Raw genomic sequence first — 13,584 nt, forward strand, 5'->3', positions numbered from 1 at the left:
ATTTTCTCGTCTCCATTTTAACATCAAGAAAGACCAAGTGTTAAAAGAACATCAAGAAAGCCCTAGATTTGACAATCTTATTCTTTATGATCTTTGATCGGCACTAGTGAAGCAACGATTTTAATCTAGAAGATAACAAACAAAATTTGTCAACAAACTTGTGTTAGATGTCTCATGGACTGAATCCACATTTCCGTAAGTTTTTGGTAGGTTTAAGAAGATCCAAAAGTACTGTATATAATGAACGCTGACATTCTGTCATTCTCTCAACGCATTCAACAGCTCAGACTAAAAAAAAGTTGACGGTGAGAGCCTTTTTTTTACTGAAAGAAGTTGTGTGCATACCCGCCAAATGAGGCCCTTCAAACAAAAACCTTAAAATTAGAAAACTCAACGAAACAAAGAAAATAAAATTGGAGGAGAAAACAAGGAGAGTTATTCAAAGTGTTATTGAAACGGTAGATTCAGATTGAGACGCGTGAATTTCTCTCAAACCTTATGTTCTTTGCGAAACATTCTCTTATTTCATTGCCTTCATTCAGAGCCTATTTTCTTAGCTATCCTTTGCTATCCTTGTTTTTATTCCTCGTTTTAATATTCTAAAAGAAAAGAAGAAAAAAAAAAGAAAAAGAAGATAATCAAATGAGAATACATTCCTCTAATCATCCATGGTTTTTACTAGCCATCCTCGTGGTTCTCCTCTCTTTCTCTGGAGCTCTCTCAAGCACACACAAAGAGAAGACAACCTCAAAGAATCCGAAGAAAGAAGTAACTTATGATGGAACGTCATTAATAATCAATGGAAAGAGAGAGTTACTTTACTCTGGCTCCATACATTACCCTCGTAGCACTCCTGATGTAAATCATCCGTAAAGCATTAGTAAATTATTGGTTTAATCATACGATTTTATTTTATTTACTGAATCATCGAGAACTTTTTGTTTAGATGTGGCCGAAGGTCATCAAGAGAGCAAAACAAGGCGGTTTGAATACGATTCAGACATATGTTTTTTGGAATGTTCATGAGCCTGTGCAGGGGAAGGTAATTTTTGAGATTATTTGAGAAAAAACAATAAAAAGATAAGATTCATCCTTGTTTTAAGTTTTTTTTTATTTATGCTTTTTTTGGAATAGTTCAATTTTTCGGGTAGAGCCGATTTAGTGAAGTTCATTAAACTGATCGAGAAGAATGGTATGTATGTAACGTTGAGGCCTGGACCTTTTATTCAGGCTGAATGGAATCATGGGTAAGTTTTATGTGTTACATTATTTGACTCTCTTCATATTCATATCATATTTCAGTGTTTTGAGTTCTTATGGGACATGTTTCATGGTTATGGTTATGATGAAACATCAGAGGACTTCCTTACTGGCTAAGAGAAGTTCCCGGGATCTTCTTCCGTACCGACAACAAACCATTCAAGGTATTTTTATATATATACGTGCATGTGTGTAATGATAGAACAACCAAAAGATTTAAAAGAATTTGACATAACTGCAGGAACATACAGAGAGGTATGTGAAGGTGATACTTGATAAGATGAAGCAAGAGAAGCTTTTTGCTTCACAAGGAGGCCCCATTATTTTAGGACAGGTACATTGATCCCAACATTTTGTGAACAAGAATTTGGAACTATGTTTAGTTTTAAAATATTTGTATATTAAATTAAACTTTGATGCAGATAGAGAACGAATATAGCGCGGTTGAACGTGCATATAAAGAAGATGGAGTAAACTACATTAAGTGGGCAGCTAAATTAGTAGATTCTATGAATTTGGGGATCCCATGGGTTATGTGTAAGCAAAATAATGCTCCTGATCCTATGGTAAGTCATCTTCCTAATACATTAAATGATGATTACAACAAGATAAACAAGAACTTGTTTGACCAAGAACTTTAATCTTCTAACAGATCAATGCTTGCAATGGAAGACATTGTGGTGATACATTCCCTGGTCCCAACAAAAAGAACAAGCCATCTTTATGGACAGAGAATTGGACTACACAGTGAGTTCTTCACTTAGTCAGCATTTTCTAGAAACAAGGAAACGATAAGCTCAATTTCGAGAGGTTCTTGTAATTGTAGGTTTCGAGTTTTTGGCGATCCGCCAGCCCACAGATCTGTAGAAGACATCGCCTATTCTGTTGCTCGGTTCTTTTCCAAGAACGGAAGCCATGTTAACTACTACATGGTGTAGACTGAAATAAGAACAATTAAAAGGGTTTATATGTTTGAAAAACGTGACCAACTTGCTTAACTTTTTCTTTTTTCCTTTGTAGTATCATGGAGGTACTAACTTTGGAAGAACCTCTGCACATTATGTAACCACTCGTTACTATGATGATGCACCTCTTGATGAATTCGGTAACAATACACAAAACAAAACAAACCTTTTGTGAATAAATAAAATTGAATTACGGATTAATATGTATGTTTCTCATTTGAATGTTTGTTATACATAGGATTGGAAAGGGAGCCTAAATACGGTCATCTAAAACTTCTTCACAACGCGCTTAACTTATGCAAGAAGGCACTTCTATGGGGCCATTCCCGAACTGAGAAGCCTGGCAAAGACACAGAGGTAACTGTATCTGTATATATGCATTAACAAGTACAAACATTTAAATATTTCTCACAGAATACATAGAAATGCAAAGTTTCTTGATTTTGATGTATTGTTGTACTTGCAGATACGGTACTACGAGCAGCCTGGAACGAAAGTTTGTGCGGCGTTTCTAGCTAACAATAACACAGAAGCTGCAGAAACAATCAAATTCAAGGGCAAGGAATATGTTATACCGCCTCGCTCCATCAGTATTCTCCCGGACTGCAAAACTGTTGTTTACAGCACAGCGGAGGTGATGATAAATAGAAAATGTTGTTGCGAATCAAGTTGTTCCTTAAAGAAAGAAAATGAATCTTGAATTACATTTTTTATATATGTTTCAGGTCATCTCTCAGCACACTTCTAGGAACTATGTGAAGTCGAAGAAGGCTAATAAGAAGTTTGATTTTAAGTTGTTCACCGAGACAGTTCCTAGTGAGCTTAAAGGTGAATCTTTTATCCCCGTTGAGCTCTATGGCTTGACGGAAGACGTGACTGATTACGGATGGTACACAACAAAGTAAGGATAGAACCGAACTTGTTCTTATGTATGAAAATTTAAGAAAAACACGAAAGTAAACATAAAAAACTTTCCTGTTTAATTTGCTATGTAGCTTCAAGACAGATGACAATGACCTTAAGAAGAAAGGAGGTAAGACTACTTTGAGAATTGCAAGTCTTGGACACGCGTTGCATGTCTGGCTTAATGGAGAATACCTTGGTAAGTAAGATGTAGAAGCATTGAATTAGTGAATTTTTGAAGTTCTGAGAAAAACTAAAAGAAGTTGGTCTAACTAGTGAATTTGTTCAGGAAACGGACATGGTAGCCATGAAGAGAAGAGTTTTGTTTTTCAGAAGCAGGTTTCTCTAAAAGAAGGAGAGAACCACCTAACTATGTTAGGCGTTTTAACAGGATTTCCGGTAAGAAACATAGACGTTTTAAGAGCCTTAGTAGCAAAGAAAAAAAAGTTTAAATTACGATGACGAGATATATGAATGTCTTGTATGAACAGGACAGTGGATCTTATTTGGAGCATAGATACACAGGTCCGCGTAGTGTTTCCATCTTAGGCCTCAGCTCTGGACCACTTGATCTCACCGAGAAAAACAAATGGGGAAACAAGGTTTAACAAGAAGCTTACTTTCTCGATCATTTTTAGCGATTTTGATCCGGTTTTCCTAATCTTTAGGTGGGTATGGAAGGCGAAAAGCTCGGTATCCACGCCGAGAAAGGATTAAAGAAGGTTAAATGGCAGAAATTCTCAGCAAAAGCACCAGGGCTTACATGGTACCAGGTAGAAATACTAAAACATCCAAAATGAAATAAAAGGATTTATGATCATATATCATATATTAGAGATGATTTGGGTAGCAAGATATATAACTCATGAACAACGTGTGAGGTGAATGCAGACACGCTTTGATGCGCCAGAGAGCAAAAGCTCAGTAGCAATTAGGATGAATGGAATGGGGAAAGGTTTGATTTGGGTGAATGGAGAAGGTGTTGGTAGATATTGGATGTCGTTTTTATCGCCTTTAAAAAATCCTACGCAAGTAGAGTATCATATACCTAGGTCTTTCTTGAAGCCCAAGAAAAATCTTCTGGTTATATTTGAGGAAGAACCAAATGTGAAACCAGAGCTTATCGACTTTGTCATCATTAACAGAGACACTGTGTGTTCTTACATCGGAGAAAACTACACTCCTAGTGTACGACACTGGACCAAGAAAAATGACAAAGTCCAAGCCATCACTGATGATGTTTTTCTCACGGCTAATCTCAAGTGTTCCGGTACTAAGAAGATCGCCGCTGTGGAATTTGCTAGCTTCGGAAACCCAAATGGGACTTGTGGAAATTTCACCCTTGGATCTTGTAATGCTCCTGCCTCTAAGCAAGTCATCGAGAAGGTAACAATTATAAACTTTGTCTGCTTTTTTTATAACTAACGTTACTTGCAATTGAAATAATAAAACTGTTTTTGTTGTTGGTGCAGTATTGTTTGGGTAAATCGGAGTGTGACATTCCGGTGAACAAGAGCACATTCCAGCAAGATAAAAAGGATTCATGCCCCAAAGTCGTGAAGATGCTTGCGGTGCAAGTCAAGTGCGGTCGCACCAAGAAGAACAAAGAATCAGGAATATAATTCTTTTATTTGCTTTGAACGGTTTTATACTTTTGACTAGTCGATACAAAACTTATGTGTCAATTGTTCTTCCATTTTTGAATTTATTAATTACAATGCCTATCTACGGATTACAGTTTTTATTTGAAATACTGATTGATTAAATACTTTGTCCAAGGGATTTAGTTTTGCTTCCTAACTTCTATTCAGTTTTTGCGTAAGATGGTTTTTGTTATTTTTCTAAGTATACATAATATGTTTATACACCGACCTTAAGATGAGTACATCCAAGTTTACTTGCAATCAGATCGTTCTATTAGTACTTCCTAGGATTTATAAGAAGTTCACATGTTAAACATGTTTGTGTGCGTCTTCTTATATGCTCATCAGGTTAAGAAACATTTACCTTGTACTCATGTGGTGCATCATTTGTTAATTTCGAATTTATCATGAACTTTCAACTTAAAACCAATTGATGGTTAACGGATTGGTCCAAGTTATTTATATACTATTTAATTTCATTAAAATTTTCGATATGAAAACTTATATTACACATTCTTTAGAGACTAAAACTTGGTACAAGGTAAGATTAGCTGATACGAAGGAGATGATTGAAATATTGGCTGATCATCTTCAGAAAATTGAAGAAAAGATGGATTTGTTGATCACTTTGACTAAAGAGGAACCTTCTAAGAAAAAAGCTAAAGTAGATGCCAAGACTCCTTTACAGAAGAGTTATCCTCATGGACTTTTTGTCGGCGATCGTTTTGCCGGTGGTCGTTGTGGCGGTCTTGGTCGGTGTAGCTTTTGTTGAGATTTCGGTGGTGGAGGAAGACATCTACTTCAACAATTAGGAGTGGAAAGCGTTATCCGTATGAGAAGAGGAAGAAGGGACCTCAATGGTTCTCTCTGGTGTTTTAAACATCTTCAATGTGTTTATTTTATTTATCAAAATAGTTCCTTTTTTTATGGAATTTTTTTATGTTTACCACTTTCGTGGTACAATTATTGGTCTTTATCATTATTAAAAAGACATTTTCAAAAATACATTCTTCATTAATTGGCAAAAGACTCTTATATCCTTGTTATATATATATATATAATAAATAACTATTTTTTAAAAAAAATAATAATAATTTTTTTATGTTTTCGAATTATACTTTTTCAAATTCGAACTTTTTATAAATTTTTTTTTTCGATTTTTTTTTCTTCAAAATTTCTTTTTGAAAATCGAAAATTATGTTTGAAACTATTTTTTTATTTATATATTTATTAGAATCCTAAATTTCAGATTCCAAAAACCCTACCATTCAACTCTAAATTCGAAGTCTAAATTAGTTAACCCTATGATTATAAATGTCTTTTACCTTTCATTAAAAGTGATGGTAAAAGTGATTAGTGTAAATCTTTACAAAAATACTATGAATATGATATTTTTGACAATTTTTTTTTTTTATCAGAAGAATAAATGAAAGCCTTACCTTAATCAAAAGGCATGAGCGTCTCTATGGTACGCTTTGTTTTCCATATATTTGTCAGGTTTGATCAAATTTCTTTGTCTTAAAAGTTTTAATGAAATAAACTGATCGTTTTCAAAATTTCAAGTTAGCTTTAAGCTTAAGGATTGAGCATGTATATGGTATTGTCACTACAAGAAAACACCGGTATTCTGATGACAAATATCGTCGGTATGTCCTCGGAATAACGGTATTCCGAGGACATACCGACGAGAATGGTCGTCGGAAATTTCTCGTCGGAAAGTAAAATTTCCTCGGAATTTCCTCGGAAAATTCCGAGGGAATACCGAGAATTAAAGATTTCGAGGACATTCCGAAGAAACATTTCCTAGGACTGTTCGTCGGTATCTCCTCGGATATTTCCGATGGAATGGTCCTCGGAAACATTCCGAGAGAAAAGAGGTATTGGAATATTCCGACGAACTTTGGCCCTCGGAATATTCCGAGAAACCTGAATATTCTGAGGAAGTGTATCCGTCGGGATATTCCGAGGAGATATGCCCTCGAAATATTCCGAGGAACTACGGCCGTCGGAATATTCCGAGAAACCTTTGCCGTCGGAATATTCCGAGGAAGTGTATCCGTCGGGATATTCCGAGGAGATATGCCCTCGGAATATTCCGAGGAAGTTGTCGTCGGAATATCCCGAGGGATACACTTCCTCGGAATATTCCCAAAAATAATTTTTTTTTAAATTAAAAATTTATTTTTTTAATTGAAATTCAAAAATATAAAATTAAAATAGAAATAGAAAACATATTAGATAATATTCAAAGTTGTACGTACCAAAATAAAACATTCAGATTTTTTGAAAAAAAAATAAAGAAACTACGGGAACTGCTCGTTCGGGTACATCCTCTTCATCATCTCCATCATTTGCTCGTTTTCCTCGTTGCCTCCCATCCCGCCTCTTGATCCGCCATCTTTTGCTCCAACGCAGCTATGTGGTCATCTTTGTCCTTCAACTGGTCCATAAGCACTTCTGGATCAACATAGGGCTGTGGTGCAGAAGGAGGAACCGACCGGGCTCGACGACCCAAACCGACCAAACGTCCTTTCTTCTTTGGAACCGATTGAAATAGAAAATAAAAAAATTTAAATAATAGAAAAGATGATAAAATGAAAATAAAGAAATAAATGAATTGAACTTTTTTATAAAGAACATACCGATTCAACGATTTCGTTGATTCGATTCCGGGACAAGTTGGTCGAAGCCGTCGAAGTGGCGTCCAGGTCGGTTTGAAGCTGAGATAGACGGGTCTCTTCGTCTTCCTTCTGAGTTTCGATCAGGCTGAGCACATCTCTCACAACACCATCATCAATCTCCCCGGTGTGCTTGTTGGTATGCGCCGTCTTCATTAGGACGAAATCATCAACCGGCTCGCCATCATTTTCATCCGCCTTGAAAAAAACAAAAGTTAAACAAACATTAGAAATTAGAAGAAATGCATAAAAAATAAAATAAAAATACTTAAATAATTTAAAAAAAAGATTAAACTTACCAAGCGATCCCCCAGAGTGGCAATAGTCTGGGCACCCAAATTATGCTTGTACATGCCCTTCCCGCCACGATCGCTCTTGCAGTTGGCGGAGTTGGTCACGGAGGTAGCTTTCGTCTCGTCCTTATCCCAATGCACAGACAACTCCTCCCAGACCGTGCTGTTGATCGACTTCGGGACCTTTTAATAAAAAAAATATAAAATAGTTTAATAAATCCAAAAATAGTTTAATAAATTCAAAAAATTGTTTAATAAATTCAAAAAAACCTGGTTGATGAGCCACTTCTGCTTCCACTCGTAGATCTGCTTCCCATAGTTGTCCATAACTTTATGGACGAAGGCGTCACGGATAAAGTTCGTGTGATCGGGATTCCAGGTGAACTCTTGCCGAAGAAAAAACACAATTTGTAGTATATTAAAGATTAAAAATATAAGTTAAAAAATTAGAATACTTACCGCAAACTGACGAAACCACATCTCCTGGTCCTCGGCAGGGAAGTGAGAGAAAGTCGGATATCCCTTGCTGAGGTTCGAGTACATCATATTGTTGATCCATGCGCTGATCAAATTCCCGGATCGGTTGAACCTAATATAAGAAACTAATTATTAATAATGAATCAAATTTTAATGAAAGGAAAAAAAAAGACTTTTAATTACCATGTTTGACGTCGTCCTTTTGGACACAGAGTGAGATAGGGAAGATGCTCACGACCGGGCTGTTGAACCAACTGGGCAACAGTCATCACTCCCGGAACGACTGGAGGAGCGGGAGGGGGTGCAGCAACGGGAGGAGGTGCAGCAGCGGGAGCAAAAACCAGAGCGGGAAATGAAGAATCCCGACAGTGGCTGCTCGACCCCCAAGAGTGGCTGGACGAACCCTGAGAGTGGCTCCCCGTACCACTACGACCTCGTGGTGAGGCAAGACGAAATCGAGACCGGGTCTGATCAGCAGTAGACCTGTAAATTAAAAAAAACATATTTAAAAATAGTTTTAATAAATATTAATTGAAAAAATATTTAAAATTAGTTATAATAAATATATAAATTAAAAAAACATATTTAAAATAGTTTTAATAAATATTAATTGGAAAACATATTTAAAAATAGTTTTTATAAATACAAAAAATAATAAAATAGTGTTTATAAATCAAAAAAATGTTTTATAAATACAAAATTAGTTTTAATAAATATAAATATTTTTATAAATATGAAATCATCTTTTATAAATCCAAAAATCGAATTTATATACAAAAAACGTTTTGTAAAATCCAAAAAATCGAATTTATATACAAAATACGTTTTGTAAAATCCAAAAAATCGAATTTATATAAAAAAAAACGTTTTGTAAAATCCAAAAATCGAATTTATATACAAAAATCAATTTTATACATACAAAATAATAACCAGTTTATAAGAAAGTTCTAAATCAATTCAACACAAAAAATTATCCAACCAAATCACAATTCTAAACCTATTACACAACCAAATCACAATCCTAACCAATCACCATAACAAAAATCTATCAAAAAACTTCTAAAATCATCAAATCTACATAAAAACCTAAAAAATAGAACCTAAGAGAGTGGGATAGGGTCCATACATGATTTGTGTAGGTTTAGAGAGGATTCGCCGGAGAGGTCGTCGCGAGAGAAGGGGGAGATCGCCGGAGAGGAGAGAGATGGCCGGAGAGTAAGAAGAGAGAAATGGGGAAAAAGAAGTGTTTCATCTTTATAAAACCTAGGGTCCGACGGAAACTATCTGTCGGAATTTCCTCGGTATTTTCAATTTCAATTTTCGCGAAATATTTGGCGGCTGGTTTTCCCGGTTAAATGAAAATATACAGAAGCAGAAGAGAGATTTCAAGAAATGGCAGATCTATTCACTCTATCAATAACCGAGCCGGATCTGGTGTATCATACGGGATTTGCCTTTTCTATTGATTCCTACGGATTGGATCAAAGACAATTCTTGAAGGAGGTTTTCAACTCCAGGGATGAATTGAAAAAGAAATCTTTATTGGTTCTACCTCCTATTTTTTATGAAGAAAATGAATCTTTTTATCGAAGGATCAGAAAAAATTGGGTCCGGATCTCCTGCGGGAATTTTTTTGAAGATCCAAAACCAAAAAGAGTGGTATTTGCTAGCAACAACATAATGGAGGCAGTCAATCAATATAGATTGATCCGAAATCTGATTCAAATCCAATTCCAATATAGTCCCTATGGGTACATAAGAAATGTATTGAATCGATTCTTTTTAATGAAGAGACCTGATCGCAACTTCGAATATGGAATTCAAAGGGATCTAATAGGAAATGATACTCTGAATCATAGAACTATAATGAAAGATACGATCAACCAACATTTATCGAATTTGAAAAAGAGTCAGAAGAAATGGTTCGATCCTCTTATTTTTCTTTCTCGAACCGAGAGATCCATAAATCGGGATCCTAATGCATATAGATACAAATGGTCCAATGGGAGCAAGAATTTCCAGGAGCATTTGAAACATTTCGTTTCTGAGCGGAAGAGCCGTCGGAATTTCCTCGGTATGTTCATTAATTCGAGGAAAAAGAATATCCTATGCATGTATTTCTATTGGTTTATATTGTTCCTCGGAATTTCCTCGGACTATTCCGAGAAAATTCTGAGGAACACATGTTTGGGGTTTCAAAACATCAAATTTGTTTGCCCTATATCATTTCTTATACAAATGCAATGCATACCATTGAGGAATCTTTGTATAGATGATCATAAACTATGAAATAACAAAATTTCAAAACGAATTGTAAGTATTATTTTTCCCGTTCATTAAAGTGTATAAGTGTTTCTCTTATGTTGTGGGGATTTCGTTCATACAATCGGAAAAGTTTTTATTATAGGGTAAGGAACAAATTTTTGACTTCATAATCAGTCTAAGACACTTAATAAGGGTTATATAAGTGTTATTCAAACCGCAAAACGTTGTTTTCAGTTTAAAAACCCTACTTCCTCGGAAAAGCCTCGGAATATTCCGAGGAAATTCCAAGGAACGCTTGGATTTCCTCGGAATTTCCTCGGAATATTCCGAGGCTTTTCCGAGGAACACATGTTTGGGGTTTCAAAACATCAAATTTTTTTGCCCTATATCATTTCTTATACAAATGCAATGCATACCATTGAGGAATCTTTGTATAGATGATCATAAACTATGAAATAACAAAATTTCAAAACGAATTGTAAGTATTCATTTTCCCGTTCATTAAAGTGTATAAGTTTTTCTCTTATGTTGTGGGGATTTCGTTCATACAATCGGAAAAGTGTTTATTATAGGGTAAGCAACAAATTTTTGACTTCATAATCAGTCTAAGACACTTAATAAGGGTTATATAAGTGTTATTCAAACCGCAAAACGTTGTTTTCGGTTTAAAAACCCTACTTCCTTGGAAAAACCTCGGAATATTCCGAGGAAATTCCGAGGAACACTTGGATTTCCTCGGAATTTCCTCGGAATATTTCGAGGCTTTTCCGAGGAAACAGAAACCCTAAAAGAAAAGCCCTAAATCGTCGGAAAAGTCTTGGAATATTCCGAGGAAATTCTCCTCTTTTGAGTTGTGAATGCATATCCTCGAGTACAAAATCTCGGATATGACTTCACAACATACTCTGCTCCACGCACCATCGCGCGTATCCAATCGTCAAATGTTTCACCTCTGGTCATACAAGCAGACACCTATTAATAGCACATATATATGTTATATCAATATATGTGAATTAGTATAAATATGTGATAAATAATATTTTAATTTGTTTAAAGCACTCACATAAGTAAGCATCCATCCAGAAAATTCTCTCTGCCTCAGTTCTTCAAGTTCCTCTTCAGTTTTAATCTGTGCGATTATAGAACCTTCTACCCTACTATAATATTTCACCATCTTCTTCAAATGGTACATATACCGCTCATACAGATACATCCATCTATACTGCACATGACCACCAAGTTCCAATTCTCTTGCCAGGTGAATAACAAGATGTTCCATAACATTAAAAAATGATGGAGGAAATATCTTCTCAAGGTTGCACTGAATCACGGCTATGTTAGTCTTCAAATTTTCAATACCTTCAAGAGTCACTGATCTCGTGCATAAATCGCGGAAGAAAGCACTAATCCCTGCAATTGCTTCATGAACATTCCGTGTTAATAGTTCCTTGAAGGCAAACGAAAGGAGGCGCTGCATCATTACATGGCAATCGTGACTCTTCAAGCCGATAAACTTTCCTTCCTTTCTGTCGACACAGTTACGCAAATTAGATGCGTAACCGTCTAGAAATTCCACATCGTTTGAAATCCAATCAAAGAACGCATTTTTTCCCTCTGCATCAAGTCGGTATATGGGAAAAGGAGCCCTACCATTCTCATCAACATGAAATTCTGAACGAGCACATATATCGACTAAATCCAGTCTTGACTTCAAACTATCCTTTGTTTTACCTTGAACCTTAAGGATCGTGTTCATGAGATTGTCAAAAAAGTTCTTCTCAATATGCATAACATCTAAATTATGCCTCAGCAGATGATCCTTCCAGTATGGCAGATCCCAGAAAATACTCTTTTTGTGCCAGTTATGTAGCTCTCCAACCGCACTGACTCGAATGTTTTTATGTCCACCTACATCTGGCGTCCTTTCTACATCAAAATACCTAAACTGCTTCAACAAATCTTTCCCACTAACTTCCTCAAGTGGACCATCAAACACCTGCTTGTTCTTCGTAAACAAAGTCTTACTCCTGCGGTATGGATGATCAGGTGGTAGAAATCGTCTGTGACAGTCAAACCAACACGTTTTCCTTTCGTTCTTTAGTTGGAAAGCATATGTGTCATCTTGACAATATGGACATGATAGCCTTCCATGCGTTGTCCATCCAGATAACATACAATATGCTGGGAAATACTTATTGTCCACATAAGTACTGCCCGCATTTGAAAGTTTTCTTTACATGAAACATCGTATGTTTCAGCACCTTGAGCCCATAGTTGTTGCAACTCATATATTAGTGGCTGAAGAAACACATCAAGTGATCTCTTAGGATGCTCTGGTCCGGGAACGAGAATGGAGAGAAACAAAAACTCTCGTCGCAAGCACAAGTTTGGCGGTAAGTTGTATGGTGTAAGAATGACTGGCCATAGAGAATACTGTCTTCCACTCTTGCCAAACGGGCTGAAACCATCAGTACATAATTCAAGGTAGACATTTCTTCTCTCATACGCAAAGCCGGGATATTTTGATTGGAAATGCTTCCACGCTTTTGCATCTGAAGGATGTCTAATCTCACCATTTGTTGAATGCTCCGCATGCCATCTCATTGGTTGCGCTGTGCGTTCAGACTGATACAACCTCTGCAACCTTTCCGTCAAAGGCAAATACCACATCCTTTTAAATGGCACTGGAACTCTTCCACTCATATCTTTATAACGAGCCTTTCCACAAAATTTGCATGTAACCCGCTCTTCATCCGCCCTCCAATAAATCATGCAGTTATCACTGCATACATCTATTACCTGATACGATAAACCAAGACCAACTACCAGTTTCTAAACCTCGTAGTATGAACCAGGAGCTACATTATCCTCAGGTAGAACACCTTTTACAAAATCAGCAATCGCATACACACAGTCTTCAGCCAAATTATAATCTGTTTTAATGCCCATCAGTCTTGTTGCAGATGATAAAGCTGAATGACCATCTCTGCAACCTTCGTACAAGGGTTGCTTTCCAGCATCCAACATATCATAAAATCTTATAGCTTCTGCATTGGGTAAATCTTCCCCTCTAAAATGATCATTTACCATCTTCTCAGTA

The 13,584-nt window shown here is 36.2% G+C and overlaps 1 protein-coding gene across 1 annotated transcript; it reads left to right on the top strand.

The window, feature by feature from the left end:
• The first annotated feature begins 495 nt into the window (after positions 1-495).
• Positions 496-4,914, top strand: LOC106423246 (beta-galactosidase 13). Its single transcript, XM_013864028.3, has 18 exons — positions 496-858; positions 947-1,042; positions 1,135-1,247; positions 1,358-1,424; positions 1,502-1,594; positions 1,683-1,826; positions 1,913-2,007; positions 2,087-2,192; positions 2,281-2,365; positions 2,464-2,582; positions 2,692-2,859; positions 2,951-3,126; positions 3,221-3,327; positions 3,418-3,527; positions 3,620-3,730; positions 3,797-3,901; positions 4,020-4,514; positions 4,601-4,914. The coding sequence occupies exons 1-18, from the start codon at positions 643-645 to the stop codon at positions 4,748-4,750; spliced, it is 2,556 nt and encodes an 851-aa protein (XP_013719482.2). The 5' UTR covers positions 496-642; the 3' UTR covers positions 4,751-4,914.
• The last annotated feature ends 8,670 nt before the right edge of the window (positions 4,915-13,584 follow it).

Source organism: Brassica napus, chromosome C7 (genome assembly GCF_020379485.1).
Source record: "Brassica napus cultivar Da-Ae chromosome C7, Da-Ae, whole genome shotgun sequence".
NCBI classification, from domain to species: Eukaryota; Viridiplantae; Streptophyta; class Magnoliopsida; order Brassicales; family Brassicaceae; genus Brassica; species Brassica napus.

Coding starts and splice junctions, on each gene's coding strand:
- LOC106423246 (XM_013864028.3), top strand. CDS start 643: ATGAGAATACATTCCTCTAATCATCCATGGTTTTTACTAGCCATCCTC. Junction 1,425..1,501: donor CCGACAACAAACCATTCAAG/GTATTTTTATAT, acceptor ACATAACTGCAG/GAACATACAGAGAGGTATGT. Junction 1,827..1,912: donor ATAATGCTCCTGATCCTATG/GTAAGTCATCTT, acceptor ATCTTCTAACAG/ATCAATGCTTGCAATGGAAG.